The 16,352-nt window shown below is 33.0% G+C and overlaps 2 protein-coding genes across 2 annotated transcripts; one reads left to right on the forward strand and one right to left on the reverse strand.

The window, feature by feature from the left end:
* Nucleotides 1-652: 652 nt before the first annotated feature.
* LOC123707313 lies at nt 653-8,018 on the forward strand. The gene is made up of 9 exons (XM_045657238.1): nt 653-773; nt 1,121-1,258; nt 1,592-1,771; nt 2,116-2,377; nt 2,790-2,971; nt 3,339-3,420; nt 3,752-3,914; nt 4,611-4,781; nt 5,359-8,018. The coding sequence occupies exons 1-9, from the start codon at nt 747-749 to the stop codon at nt 5,384-5,386; spliced, it is 1,233 nt and encodes a 410-aa protein (XP_045513194.1). The 5' UTR covers nt 653-746; the 3' UTR covers nt 5,387-8,018.
* A 53-nt stretch (nt 8,019-8,071) lies between these two features.
* Nucleotides 8,072-16,257, reverse strand: LOC123707115 (GATOR complex protein WDR59). Its single transcript, XM_045656913.1, has 12 exons — nt 15,938-16,257; nt 15,651-15,858; nt 14,945-15,526; nt 14,817-14,875; nt 14,259-14,597; nt 13,267-13,638; nt 12,580-12,733; nt 12,137-12,320; nt 11,608-11,725; nt 10,576-10,821; nt 9,897-10,087; nt 8,072-9,677 (listed from the first exon to the last, which is right to left on the reverse strand). Exons 1-12 carry the CDS (start codon nt 16,184-16,186, stop codon nt 9,587-9,589), a joined length of 2,793 nt encoding a protein of 930 aa, XP_045512869.1. The 5' UTR covers nt 16,187-16,257; the 3' UTR covers nt 8,072-9,586.
* Nucleotides 16,258-16,352: the final 95 nt, after the last annotated feature.

The raw sequence follows: 16,352 nt of genomic DNA on the forward strand, positions 1-16,352 counted from the left end.
AAACACAAAAATATTTTCAAATAATTACGCTTCTGAAACTTATTTGAGTGGATGAAAATGATATTAATTATACTTCATAGATTTGATCATCTATCTGTACGCAGAATATGTAAGTAAATGAATATAGCGGTGCTAATTTAACATAGTTTTACAGAAAGCAAAGTTTTCAAATGATACTTTAAGCGGTTTTATAGATATAATAGATTAAAAAAAACCATAAAACGTAAAACTAAATAAATCTATCTTAATTGTGTTGTGGCCTATGCCCCGTCTCCCAAATAAGGGATTGTTCCTCCACAAGTGAATTTCCGCCGTGGGAGAAATTTTTCCATTTTTTTTACTTTTTGTTTATGTCATTGTTTTGCCGAAAATCGAACCCAAGATATCTAAGTTATACGGTAAATTTACCACTAAGCCACGCTGATTTATAAGCATATTAAATATATTGGTAACTTAAATGTTTAAACAAAATGTTCATACATATTGTAATTTGTCATGTTGTAAGCCCCATTAAAACAAAATCAATTACCAAATTGCCAGATATACCGTTATTATATATTCGGTGAACGTTGATATCATTTTAGCCAACCCTCGTGAATGTAAATTTATTGCAGTTGTCGAAATGGGGGACTTACGCGCATGCGCCGAGAGCCTCGTATGTCAGCTTCATGAGGGGAACTTCCTGAATTATTTTAGTAAGCTTGTTAAAGATTTTTCGCAAACAACTTGTGGGTTACAAGATATGAATGAGGACCACGTCGTTTTCCCTCGAGGTAAGTGATTTTTCTTGTAAGCATATTTGCGTAAAATCGATAATTTAATAACATAACCTAATGCTGAAGTTCCGAGCCCTACTCACCGCTTATTTTAGTAGTATAGTAGCTACCTAAATAGCAATTATTTGATAGGAACAGATGTATAACCTAACATATTACTTGCTCACGGTTACACTCTTTCATATTATCTATACGAAATGTATCAATATTTAATGTTTAGCTCCAAGGCTTAATTATATTTAACCTCAGTAGGTATTGCTATCGTCGTTAAGAACGTCGTAGCTTTTCATTAATATAATATTCAGCACATATAATATTGTTCAAATTCAATTTGACAATTTCAGGTCTTAACCCTGCTGTTCCTGACGTTAATACCATGGCCGGGGCCCTCGGTTTTCAAAATAACATGTTCTCGTGACAACTCCAAAATCGTAAGGAAAATTATACAAAGCAAATGGCTACCGGTGTTGGAAAGATTTCAGGTATTGTAATAAATAAATTACTTATAATTTAATCTAGGAGACAATTATAATATTTATGTTATGTTACTCTAAGTATGTATAAAATATGATTATTATTAAGGACTATTGTGATTTTTTTTAAATATATCAATTATGTTAGAAAATAAATGTTTGAACATCCCTGCACTTCGAATAAGGACGCCCAGTTATCCGTTGCCGCGTCGTACGAGCTTAGCACTAAAGAGTACGTAAAAAATACGTGTGGAACAAACTAAAATCTAGATATATACATACAAAGAAATTCATTTGAATAAATGTTGACCCCTATGTATTTTATACAAAAATATATTTCAGGTAAAATTACCTCTAGAGTGTCCATTCCACCCCGCACGAGATATATTCGCGCCACAACACGCTGCAAAGTTACAGCACCGTTCTTCTCAATGGACCTGTGCATTTTGCGGCAAATCCTTTTACGAGGAGCGACACCTTGACACTCACTTTGATCAACGACATAAGACACAAATAAATAAGGCAAGCAATTTTTATTCTTATTGAATAAAAAACTTTAATTATTTTAGAGACTAATTATTAAAGAGAATCAATCATTTGCACAACTTCATGGTGTGTATAGGATGCGTATTAATCATAAAAGTAAATAATAAAAATGTTTCTTTTGTTTCACAGTGAATAGTTACTCAAGTAAATATGCCATAGCAAATTTCAAGATCCAGCCTTGTTTTAAGTTGTCAAACTTAAATAATAGTAGTAAATAATACATAGTCAAACCTTTAGTTATAAGAAAAGTTGATAAAAGTTATATCTAGTAATATTTATTTTTTAGTTACGTTAGAAATTTATTTATCTTAAAATTGTAGGCTGAAGATGCAGTATGTCTAGCAGACTATTGTGATATAATGCGGTGTCAAGTACTCATTGCACACGGCCTTATGAGTGACGGAATCGTACCCAGCACTGACGTAGAAGTGTGGCAAGATTTAGAGTCAGCGAGAAAAGCTCTTGCGCCGGCGGCTACGAGAAGTGTTGCTAAGGTACCGATTCGTCGTCGGCAAAGGCCGAGACCTCCCCCATTACCGGTGCCTGATTGTCCTAGGACGGAACCAGATAGTGAGGAAATAGGTCTGTATTATGGTCACAAATATTATATAGACGTAACTAGCTTTGCTTGCAATAAATAAAAATCCACACAAAAAAGCTACGGGAGCTTATACAATATTCTCAAGTTAAAGTCAACAATATCGTTAGGTATTATAAATCCAACTAGCGATATTATAAACTATCGAAAAACTGTGATACATAACATACTGCTCACACTGCTTAAAACTCCGGGATACTCATTGATAGATTTTAAACGATTTTAAAGTCTGTTTCGATGAAGTCTTCGATGGAAGATCATTCAAAAAACAATGCGTCAAATTGTGTCACGAATTTTTAGACAATTTACAATAAAGATAGCGAGATTTTAACGCATCCGTATTATAATTATAATATGTATTGTACGTTTAATAAAAACAGTATTTTATTTTTAAAGAAGCAATAGACAACGGAGAAAAGAAAAGAGAAGAAAGTGATGGTGATACAAATCAAACGGCGGAACTTTGTGATGCTGACACAGTGGAGTCTTCATTGCCACCTGATAGCAGACAGAAGAGGCTTGCTGACCTGCAAGCAGAAAGAGCTGCCTGCGATCCTAATAAACTTCAAGGGTTAAAGGTATACTTAATAACAGCTTTGTATTAAAAACAAGTATACATATTTACGGGAATTAAACGTACAATTATTTATTATTAAAATAAAATTATAGAACTGTTTCACCGTTCCAAAAAGTCCCAAAAGTCGAGTCGAAAAAAAATATACGATCACGTAACAAATATGTACAGAAATCTGAGACCCAAACCTTAATAGCTTGTATATAGCGCCACTAAATTTCTAATTATACTTTTGGTGTGCTTACGGAGGTTATTTGAATACATAATATTCGTGCCCAGTTTGATGCTAAAGTTTTCGATTACTAATTTTCATAATTATTATTTACCAGTCAAGTATTCTTCGTATTAACTTTTAAGATTATATATTTCAGGTGCGCTGTGAGAAAGTTGTTCATTCGTGTATTGCGACACTTCTTCTACATCTCACACAGCCACAATTTACGGAACTCGAAGGTAAACGTATTATTTTAATTGATTTCAAATTGAAACTTATCACATTTAGATACGTTATGATTTTATGTGCGTAAAAGGACTGTAGATCACAGTTTTACGTATATATAAGTTAATAATAATATTATCAGTAAAAAAGATATTGGATGCATTGAAGTATTTCAAGTATATTTTTAAATATTTCACTCTATAGAGTTCATATTTTATGCACATTAATAAAATATTTTTTTATGTTACACTACAATATTAATGTTTCTACAGTAATCTCTATGGGTTGAAGATCAGTGTAGATCTGAGAGAGTGATTCACATTATAAAAAAACAATCATTTACAGAAGAGATGCAACGAGCAGTCTGTTGGTACCTTAGTTGCGACCGGTACTGGGAAGACACAACACCTGCAGCCAGGGCTTTCCCCTGGCCTTTATTAATTGCCCTGGCCACAGGCCTGGCACTGGCCCTTTGTATGTGCTACTACATCATTTGGATTGTGTTTGAGTAAGTATTCTTTCACTATAGGCTGTATACAATACAATTTCGAAATTGTATGTCTACGACAGTCATACTGACTTCTTCTTTTCCGTTTTCAGTGTAATTGAGATTTTTTTCCTTTCTTGGCCTTGTAATTGAGTTATTAGTTAGATTAGTTGATTAGAAATAGAACTTTTATAGAAACCTGGCTAGTCCCGTTATTTCCCCTTTATTCGAAATGACATTGAAGAAAATTGATTGACCTTTTTTGTAAACACTTGAGTCGTAACATATGTTGCTTAATGTGGCCTCCAAACAGCTGTACCATATTAAATCTGCGCACGAGACTATTGTACACGATATAGTAGTTATTTTGTTTTGAATTTGTGTGTAAAATTTGTATTATTATGTTTTTCTCTATCTATTCTTCTTATATTTTCCTGTATTTTTAAACATGCAACTTTACAAAAATAAAAAATATTCAAAAATAGAATTTGAAAAACGAATGGATGTTTATAAATTTTAATATGACCGCGAGACCCGCGGAAAATATGTTCCATTAATGTTTTTTTTTATTTCATACATACAATACAATTGAAGTTGGACATAACAAAATGTCTCCGATTTTCTCCGAAATTCAATGCAAGGCTGATTACTTAATAAGTAATCGAAGGACTCAGTAGTTGCGAAAAATTACTGTAATCTCAACGAATATGTTTTCAGTTCTGAAGAGGGTAGCATAGCGGGCAGCGCGTCAGTTTCCATGACAACGCACTCGTCGCCAACGCGTGGTGAGCGCCTTGGCGCCGAAGACGCTATGCTCGACGAAGATCACGACGACCATTACATATTTGTCAGTTATCCACCAGAACTCAAGCGGAGATTACTAGAAAGGTACGCTCAGAATATTACGCTGATTATTCTCTGTCCTTTTATTCGACAAAGTCGTGTCGATTAAAAATTTAGAGATTTTTTAGTATTAACAAACGAAAGAAAATAAGCCTAGGACAGTAAAATGGAGATCAAATGTTGATTCTTAAAAAAAACATACATTTTTTCATTTCATAACGAAGACAGCAAGGCATATAAGGGCTAACGTCTGTTTGTGTTTGAATTTTGATTAATGAGAATTAAAGACTAGGTAGAAAAGAGTTATAATATGTAGATCCTCGTAGTGTATTGTACCTTTTCTATAAAATTTAATTAGTTTATCGTGACAGTTTTTTGTTTTGACGTGAAAATAAGTTTCTAAATGCAAGTTTGTACTTATAAAGTAGGTAGTAGATCGAGTGTGAACAGGATGGAGTTTATATCACTATCTGGAGGTATAAAAATAATCTATCAAAAAACAAAAATGAGGAAAAATATCTTATCAATATTTTATTTATTAGTTTCGTTGGGTATTTCCTCCAGTTGGGATTTAAATCCACGTGTATGTAGTAAATAACCTAATATAATTTATTTGTTTTAGCTGCTACAATAGAACGACCCGTCTTTGAAAACCAACGCATCCATCGTGTGCATGATTTTTTTAGTTTAGATTAGAAAAGGACAGTCTGATGTAGCCAAATATAAATTTAATCATATTCTGTGCCTTCAATTACTCAACAATTTAAGTGATAACGGTATTCGACATAGTTATAACATTAAAATTCGTGTTATGATAAAACGTAATACTAGATTATCGCACGCGATTTTTATTACTTAATATCACAACAATATGCATTAAATATTTTTTTTTATGTATAAACAAATACATAAACAATGATTATGAATAAAACACATAAAAAAGTTTATTTGAAAATAAAGTAGTATTTACCACTAATCACATTCAATAATATCAACTGTCAAGTTAGTACTAATTTACATTATCGTTACATTGCAAAGAATTGATATTTGGATTTCGTGGAATCCTTATCTAAAAAATGACTATAATGCAAGTTTTGCGATATGTTTAACAACCAAAATTTTCTATAACAGATAAACAACATTATTTGCATATACGCCGAGTTATGTAAATAACGTGATAATTCGTGTTAGATATAAAATATTGATTTAACTGTTCCTGCGTAAACATTTATTAAAAAACGCGTGCGATAATAAACTTAAACATGATTGTAAATGGGATCAAACAAGGAACAGAAGATGATTAACACAAATCGCTCGCACAATAGCTTAACTTAATTTCTAAATAATATTGAAATCAAAACTTAAGTTTAGTGTTTTTAAATTTTTATTTAGACGTAGTTTGCTTAAAAACGGTGCCTATTGTAAATTTTTAAGGAAACGCCAGTTGTAGAGTAGGCAATTTTATTAGAAATATTGTTAATAATGCTTTATCCGTATCTGAATTTTTTTCAAATTGCAATTTCGTTCAAAAAACAATTTACACAATTGTGACTTTAAAATTTCACTTTCGACGTACGCAAGCATAAATTGATGATTTTAATCGAAATTGTACCTCAAGTTAGATCATTTTCATTTCAAAAAGCTTTACCATAAGGGATTTTCAGCAACTTGATGATTCTTGTCCTTTGATAAGTTTGCTAATGTACCTGATAAATGTTTTAAGTAGTTAATTTATGTAGCTTCGAACCAGCGATGAGACTTAGCGCGAATTATGCCTCTCGTATGGCAAAAAACGTATTTAATTTGACATACGGGAATTATACTTAGGGCTAAGTCTCGTGTGTACGCTTCACGTAACAAATTTTTGTGAAATCTGTGTATGAGGTAAATGTCATGTGTTATTTATGACGTGCACTAAATAAATCGGTATTAATTATTATTATAATAAATACGACTTTCAAAGTCCACTAAACGCATACAAAAGTCCTTTTATTTGTATATATTAGTTTATTTGTGGGCATGCGATTAATTTTGCTAAATTATAATTGTAACTGTCTTCGTCATTATGTGGTCGAATTAATCTAAGATCATTGACAAGGTCATAAAAGGAGAGATTATATATTTTACCAGTAGAAAAGAGAGAAGTGGAGACGTTTCCATTATTTAATATAAAACATTAATGCAAAGAAAGAGAATTATTATATCGTAGGGAATGTACTAAGGATGCGCGATGCGGCAATTTCTCTTAAGCCAAACAAACAGGCGTAGATATATATATATATATTTGATAGCTGAGCTTCTTGCCCGTTCTTATCTACAACAAGAGAACAAGGTCTCCTGCTAGTTTTGCAACGGATGCGTAGTTTTGCTCTTTCACAAATTTTGTAAACGTTTTTGACATAAGCATGCGCTGAGACGCATCTAAACTCAATAAGCGTATTTTGATTTTTGATATATATCATAAAACTTCTCCATTATCGCAACATCTGAAAATGTAAGGAACTATTAACGTGAATAAATATTGCTTTCGTTGCCTAATATTAGTCGTAAGTAACGTTATAAGAAATTATCGTTTTGGCATTACGCATTATTGGTAAAATCAAATTTGTACTTTAAATTTCCGTTCATCTAGAATATGAAGATTCTAGAAGAACGTTAATGTAACTCGACTCAATCAGAGAATTAAATTTTTTTTGACAAATATTTCCAAACTTCAAAATATTTCACAATCGAACTTACAATTTCTCGATAAATCTCTTAATATTTTTTGACATCACTTCATTGTGCCTCGTGGCAAAATTACTAACGATGGAAGTAGGAACCATAAGGATGTGGTTAAACATTCATACATCAATCATGTAATATGTTGGAGATGAAGTGATGGTGTGGCGAGTGTGGTGCTAGTACAAAATTTGACTATCCCCGCATCTCCCTTATCTTAAATGAAAATATCACGGGGATCCAGAATCTTTGACCTGAATTTTACGGCGTCTACCATAGAATGCTAATCACATACATATATATAAATAAATAGATACAAAAATCGAAGACCACTTGACAGGTACTTTTTCACGAAAAAAAATCTACGTTTTTCATTATATGAATAATATAATCTATTTCTTTTAGAAAACGCATCGTATTTAACGTGATTTTACTATATTTCATAGGTCTATTTACATTCTTAGTAACCTCATTTGTAAAGCTTCAATGAGACTGAAGAACTCATTTAGGTTGGAATTTAAAATTAAGAAAATCTTTTTAACATTCACGTAATGTAAGATACTCAGTGCACAGTTTATTTTAAAATGTAAACGTTTGTTAAATAAAGAACAAAACAAAAGTGTATTCATTTATTTGTTCACAGTCTTAATGCTTATAAATATGATTTGGGATTCAAAAGGTTGATTGTTCCGCCAAAGTCTTAGGTCTATTCAAACAATAATAATTTCCGCCCTGATTAAGAAAAAGCAATGTTTTTTATTGACCTCCAATTATCTCTATTAAATGCTATTTGTAAAATTACTTTCTATAATATAAGTAAAATTAAATACATTTTATCGTATTAAAATTAATTATTTAAAGCACCTGAAATGACGGAACAGTTTTATATTATCGAAAATAAACTTTTATGATTAAACGCTTAATTCGTTAAAATGTATTGTTCGAATGTTTCCAACGCTTTTAATAAAAACGGCTTAGCAATCAACCTAGACACGCCCTCCATAAAAAAAAACCTAGCCACAACTAACAACGGAACGTACAAAGGCAGTATCTCATTATACAATAAAAATATATCTTGATGTCATAAAAATTGCGCGAACAGCACCAATAGACAATAGAAGTGAATTCATAGATATTATGAGTTGCGAGTACGAGTACGAGTTTACTTAGTATCGAGTACCGAGTATGACCTAGTTTCCGTCGGGACGGCAGACGTACGCCAAGTCAAGAAATAAGGCCCTTGTAAGTTACAATACAGCCATTTGTAAACTAATTAAAATACGTTTATAAACCAATTATTTTAACCAGATATTAGAATTTTTACCGAGACTTTGGGACCCATAACCATTGCTTTTTACACTAATCAATAGGGTTCTGAGCTGTATTCCGGGCCATACCCAATATTAAGTAAAAACTATGTAAACAAGTACGTGTCTCCAATATCTATTCGAGTCTTTCGATTTTATAAGACTACGTAAAACATATAAGTCCACATAATGTCAGAAAATAAAAATCTAATTTTACCAATCACCAAACGATTATTAAAAAGCTCCGTATTCCAAAATGCATCGCAAAGCTTGAGTGAGGCATAGACTATTTCACAGTTGCTAGTCTAGAGTGAGATTTAGTAAAGATACACGTACGAACTGTGATTCCCGTATGTAGAATGCGTGTTTGACATACGGGTCACACTTAGCGTTAAGTTTCGTCTGAATCATATTCTTAAAGCCTGCGTTCTGCGTTTTTTGGTTTGTATTTTGTTTATACTAAATAAATAGTAAATTTAATGTAGATGTTTAGATTTATCTTCGAAACGGATTTTTGATCCCTCATTTTGAGGAACATTTTTTATCTGTGTAAGCCTTTTAGCCAATGGGGCCGTTCAAGTATTACGTAAGCACTATAGGGAGAGGGGAGCTGTCTTTCATTTTCTTATTTGGTGATAACGTCAACAGTAACTATTTACTTTTTTACACATAATACGTTTATGTGCTTTATTATTTTTGAGAGCTTTGCTTACTTTTGCTGAGGGGGGGGGGGTAAATTGCAGTAAATCTACGTAATACTTAAACGGCCCAAAGAAGCTGTTTTAAAGCTTTAACGACGTTGAGGAATACGGGCCGTATAAATCATACATATTTAATGCTTTTCCATATAGAATTCGCTTCCATCACACATTTGCAACCACAGCCCGTCGGACAAGTATCGTGTTGTGCGAACCTGGAATAAATTATTTTAAATATATAAATTATCCTATTTATAATACTAGTATATATAAACAAACGTTCTAAAAATGAAACTTCAAAATTCTAAGTACAAATTACTTTTTCTTCTTCTGTCAAGTTGTGTTTACGCTGTTATGGAAAAAGACAAAACTACATTTTAACTAAGTATGACTACTAAGTAAGTGACATTTGCAATATTATAACCAGTGCATACCATTTAAGCATATGCTCTGCATGTCCAACATGCGTGCAAAGCGCACACGCGACCGTCAAGCCACGTACAACACGCGAGCAAACCGCGCATCCCAACGCGCGTTTCCTTACACACGGGCCTTTACAATTGCAACGAGATAACGGCTCGTTATCCGATTCCAGGTCGTATTTACTACGGACTAGCTTCATCACCTGGAAACAAATTTCATTAACAGCAAAGAAAGGAAGCTAAAGCCAGATAATCACAATATTTATAATTTATTATAAATAATTTAACATCGAATTCTCATAAATTGTATTGGTGTTTTTAATACTGTGTATACAATTAAAATTGATTAGAGGGTAAATTGATGTCATACTTTCAAACCTGTCAGTGCAGTCATAAAACGACGACTACAGGAAATGGTGAGTAGACTTACTTTTTATTATTGAAAAAAAAAAACATATTTTTATGAACTTTTACAGATCACAAATAGCTCTTTGATAACCTCCAGAATATTTTTTTATTGATTATTTCCTTATTTAGTATATTTACAGTAACTTAATACCAATACAATAGAAATCTAAACTAAAAACATATATATTATAGTTATAAATAACTTCACTTTTTATTGCGATTCGTAGATAGACACTATATTTACGTCGCAAAAAGTGGACAACATATATAAAAGTTAACATACCTCGGTCCTCTTATATAGGAGTTGCCACCTATGCAATACATCAGCGTAGACCCTCTTAAAGCAATGATACAAATGCACTGTACTATCGTCGAGGACACATCCGGAATTATCAGACTTAGAGTACTCTGTATTTAAATTTTCTGCCTCAGAACATGAGTTACTTCTAAGTATAATCGGTAACGTCCAGCCATCAGCGTTGATTTCACTAAACTGGTTAACTGTATTGTATGGAGATGTGTTGTTACCCTGTAATACAATAACAATGTATATGTATCACTGTTTAGATAGTACTCTTGATTCCAAAGGGATTAATATATTTTTTATGATATTTAGAAATGAAAAGTAGTTTGAAAAAGTAGTATGTGTATATTATAAAAAAAAATCAGGGCTGATTCGCTTGTCGCAATCAGTTAGATTTTGCTAAATATTTTTTTCTCAAGTTAATAAATAAAATATACACGTAAAAAGTCTATAGCCTGTCTAGAAGGCGAAAAATAATACAAGAAGTAGCAATTGTTTAACCACCAAAGAGGTTATAAAGTTGTTCACATTCAAAATAAGTTTTTGACAAAATAAATAATAAATTCAAGAAGAAGGAATAGACAAGACGTGGCGGTATTTTTATATGACTTCATGCTAAGGTCAAGCAGCCATAAAAATAAAAAATAATCAACGAAGATAATTCGGGAGCAGTACAAAAAAAAATAATTCTCATACAGTTGCACTTTTTCCATAGTAGATAAAAGGTAGAGTAGGCACTGCAAGAGATTCATATTTCTTATTAAATCTCTTGCTGCGTGGATTAAAAGAACTTCCGCTTCAAAAATAGAAAGAGTTTCCAGTCCCAACGGTGTTATATTAAGGCAGTGTTATATCTATTATTACATTCAAACATCTGTAACTTGAACTGTTACGTTTTGTGGTCCTTCGAGCCGGATAATTAGTAAATGATTCTTGATACCAGTGTTTTCATTTGTTTCGTATAGTGAAAGACTGAGTTTTTATGAATAGAATAATATAATATATACTTACACTGGATGTGCTGCAAGTGGAGTTTGTGCTGGAATTACTTGATTCACAAAAAACTGCGAAGGCACATGTCAACATGGCCGCTGTTTGGAGATCTGACGATTTGGCATAGTGAGAAACTCTGAAATATAAACATAGATAATATATAACGTTGCGATGTTATTCATAAAGTACTATAAGCGTGGATTAGTTAAACAATGTTCAACTAATCCATGAAATGAAACATTCATTTATACGCAGATTAAAGCACAAAATATTAAAAAATTCTTAAAAATTAATTTTTAAAACATTCAGCAATTGAATAAGAACGCTAGTCAGTTATGGTGAGACAGTGATCACCAGACAATTGGGTTCGAAGTACCCAACTAAACAATTATTACTTTTATAGTAAAAATTGTTCGAAAACAGCTCTAATTTGAACAATTTGATCCTTACTATTGTCGATTTTTACGATTTTTACCTAAAAACCTTTATAACAAGTACTACGTTTTATAACATATAAAGCTATTGGTCTCTATAAAAATTGACTAACAAAGCCTGTATTAGATTAGAGCATAGCGGATGTCCCGCCCAGCCCATACTTTCTTCACTAGACATGAGATGATCTATTGGCTGCGCGTTCAACGCCTGCGCAGCTAACGCCGCAAGACCCCATGAATGACTAACTTCACCTTCACCTTCTTCTGCAGATACCCTCGCGTTTGTTTCGCACATTTCTAAAAATATTTTATTTTATATCAGCCAGTCAGCAGTTTTGGCATAGCACTTTCAGATCAATAATTATTGTTTTTATGTAATTTTCTTACAAATTAAGGCAACATAGACGTGTCGTTTGATAAAACTCTCGAAACATAGTGACCATGCGCATGGGTAAATAAAAACAGAGAAAACTTATTAACTTTAACGACACATTTGTTTAAACAAAATCTATTTTAAAACTACTGCAGATTTATATAATTGAATAGATTCACTTACCAACTGGATCGTCAGAATTAATGACATATTTTTCCGCCAGTATTCGGTTAAGGTGGAATAATGGTTCTCCAGAGTACAAGACAACTCTAGGCGAACACATTCCAGATATACTACCGCGACTGCGCATACTGCCTGCTCGGCGGCTTTGAGCTTTCTGTAAATAAACACGTATCCATATCAGAAATATTTAGAAGAAAATAAATATCATTACTGACGTCATGCTTCTACTACTTTAGAACAGTTTCTAGAAGTTGTTAGCGTTTGACATACATATTATATAGATTTTTTCAAGTGAAATCAAAACGTTGGTATCCGCGTTATCCTCCATATTAAATAGTTTGAATTTTTTAAAAATAATATAATATCGGTAACAATAAAAGATTTTTACTTTTTGTATGTAACTAACATTTTGCCAGCGTAAAGCTCGTTGGGTGCAAGAAATTGCAACTCTACTGTAAAGACTTGTAGGGCTATATTAATGTAATGGAAGATGGTCGCTATAGCAGTCACGGGGTCTCTTCAAAGTTACCTCAACAGTGACGTGATTGGTGGGAGTTAAAGAAAGTGCTCTGTGCGGTAATGTGTTCCCCTCAATAAAAATAAATAAAAAAAAAACATTAAATTCAGTCGTTGACTTGAAGTCGAGACTGAAAACTAGAATAAGCACCTTTCATAAGTTGAACTTACCCATCTGTCCTGAAAATAAAATGTCGTAATAGAATTTGACGCGTGTCGATGATGCAACTGTGGAAATCCTGGTCCATTTGTCGGTGAGGGGGTTGTCGTAGCATGAGGGGATATCGATGTATACCCTCCACTAAACAGACCTGGAGTGAGCGATAAGGAAGACATGGATCTTGGAGTACCCAGCTCATGCTTTAAGGACAGTCTTCTAGCATTTGATGGCCGACTGAAAACGACCAGGGTACTGACACCGCACCATTTGGCGCTGCAAGTTCGGGGAAATGGTATGCACGAGTCCCCAGCGTTTTCACTCTCCGATTGACTTCGTTGGCTTGACTTCATTGAATCAGAGTCATCGCTTGATTTTATTGGTATCTGGGGAATTGGTTTTATTACATAAAATAATAATAATCAGGTGTGGGCCTCAGATTTCTGTATCTGTTTCATGATCATTTGTTAATCGAATAGGCAAGTAGGTGATCAGCCTTCTGTGCCTGACGCACGCCGTCGACTTTTTGGGTCTAAGGCAAGTCGGTTTCCTCACGATGTTTTCCTTCACCGTTCGAGCTAATGTTAAATGCGCACATAGAGAAAATCCATTGGTGCACAGCCGGCGATCGAACCTACGACCTCAGGGGTGGAAGTCGCACACTGGAGCCACTAGGCCAACACTGCTCTAACACATAATATTTAACATTTAATGATCAAAGATCTTTTTTAACATTGTAACTACAGAAAATAATTTTAAGCAAATATATAAACTTAGCATAACTTTAAAAAATACTTATTATGTCAGTAATATAGTCCTTCGCCTGATGAATTCAAACATATCAAGTCCTATATTTAATGTTGAAACTCCCATTTTAGACGGCTATTATGGAATATTTTCACTGTCTTCATTATAAATGGTCTATATTTTAGTTAAATTTCAAAATTGTCTCCATATTATTAATAGATAGATACTTTGTTATGGGTAATTTTTATAAAGCAATTACCTCATCTATGGAAGTTGCTAAAGTTTTCAGACAGTGCAAGAGGCATCTATGCCCTTCTTTCTTCTTTCTATATGCTGTTTTATTAATTGCCTGCAATATTTTAATTGTCATTGGACTATCTACATTTGTTCCCGATAACCATGAGAATTTTGGTATTGTCTGTTCTGTAACATTTCTAGGAAATGTCACTTGAAGATTGGCAGTGTAACCGTTTCTTTCTGAATGTATTTGACAAGTCCTGGTATCAATATTCATATCCGTTACTTCTATGTTAGCCATTTCCCTTATTGATTCAAATTCTTCATCTATTGAGGTAGGTGTTTTATGAACAATTTTATTCTGTAATATAAGTTTCAATTATATTGATATGAAATGAATATCATTTAACACATTTTTGTATTTATAAATATAAAAAGTAGTAAGAGTTCAGTACAGACTTTATATGGTCATATAACTTCTACACATCCAAATACAATATGTTTTTGACATACTTAGTGCTATTTTTTAATACTCAATGTCACAACTGAATGTCATTAAAGTTATAAATAATTATCTTACCATTTCAATATCTTGACATTTTTTATCATTCATTGTATTAATAGTTGATGCATAACTGGCTGAAAAAATACTGTATTTTAGAAGAAGAATAAAGAAGTTATAAATACATATCTGAGCTCATAACTTACCATCACTTATATTATCATAATCACTGTCTATGTCATCAGGCAAAAAATGTGAACACATTTTTAACAAGGACGGATGCATTGTCCAAATTCTAAGTGTTTGATCTCTCCCCCAAGTTACAAGTTGATAATTTGATGGTAAAGTATTAGGCCTCCACACCATTGTTTGAACGGTATCCGTGTGGCCTGCTAATCTATGGGTCAATGTTCCATCAATCCAAATACCTATTACACCTGCCTGTTCCACTCGTGGCAATCCACCCCAACCAACACCAATAGTTAAAAGCCCACTGCCAAAAGGAGTATATATAGCTCTCCATACTGGAAAATTGGTCATTATAACATTTTCTGGTCTCCTAGCATTGTTAATATCAAAGTACTTTATGCTTCCATCGTGACTTGATGTAACCAGTTGATATTCATGGTGGGGACTCCAGTCTACACCATGTATTTTACACAAATGTGCCGAGATGTAATGTAATGGTGCAGAATTTTTACGATAATCCCATATTTTTATGTCTCCATCATGAGCCGTGGCTACAATATGTGATGCTACTTTATTCCATTGTACTTGGGAGGCTCCAGCTGAAATTTTTTTTTGCATCTTATTGAGAATTCTAAGTATAAAGTGAGACTATTTATTTTAGCTTTTTCCTAGTTCTGATTCTAGATCATTAAACAGAGCTTTTTGAAACTACATATAACTTACCAACTGCACTTAAAGATAAAACAGGTTTTCTTGAATCCCGCAAATCCCATAAATGTGTATATGTATCAATTGAGCAAGTGGCTATTAGATTGTGGTCTTGTCTGTGGAAGTGTGTGTCACTTACTACCCGAGTATGACCTTTTAGTGAACATATGCATGTTAAATCATTGCCTGCTCTCCATTCATACACATCTACACGCTGGTTACTCTACGAAAACACTACAAGCTTCATAAAACTTTTATAAAATAAATCATAGGTAGATGTAATTTTATTAAATACTTCTTACTGCTATAGCACACAACTTTTGCCCGGGATACGTCTGGCACCATTCAGCACCTGCTGCATCATATTTACTTTGTCGTGGGTACTTTTTAATTATGTCCCCGGTGTCTTCGTCAATGCTTAGTTGTTTAATAGCCAGCCATCGTCTTCCAGCCAAAAGCACATTATTTCCTGAATAGTCCACTGACATAGCCGTAGCATGTAGCTCCCTATATTCCCACTTCATGGTCTCGGAATTCCAATGAACAGACATTTTAAATAAAATTATTGTTTCTACATAATAATAAAAGTCAGGACCACTAAGTTATTACAAAAAAATATGTTTTATTTTGTAAATTGTTATTATTTTTTTATACACATTTTTATGAACGGTGCCAAATGACAATTGACAATTGGTATCGATTCTGATATATATATAA

Source organism: Pieris brassicae, chromosome 3, assembly GCF_905147105.1.
Source record: "Pieris brassicae chromosome 3, ilPieBrab1.1, whole genome shotgun sequence".
NCBI classification, from domain to species: domain Eukaryota; kingdom Metazoa; phylum Arthropoda; class Insecta; order Lepidoptera; family Pieridae; genus Pieris; species Pieris brassicae.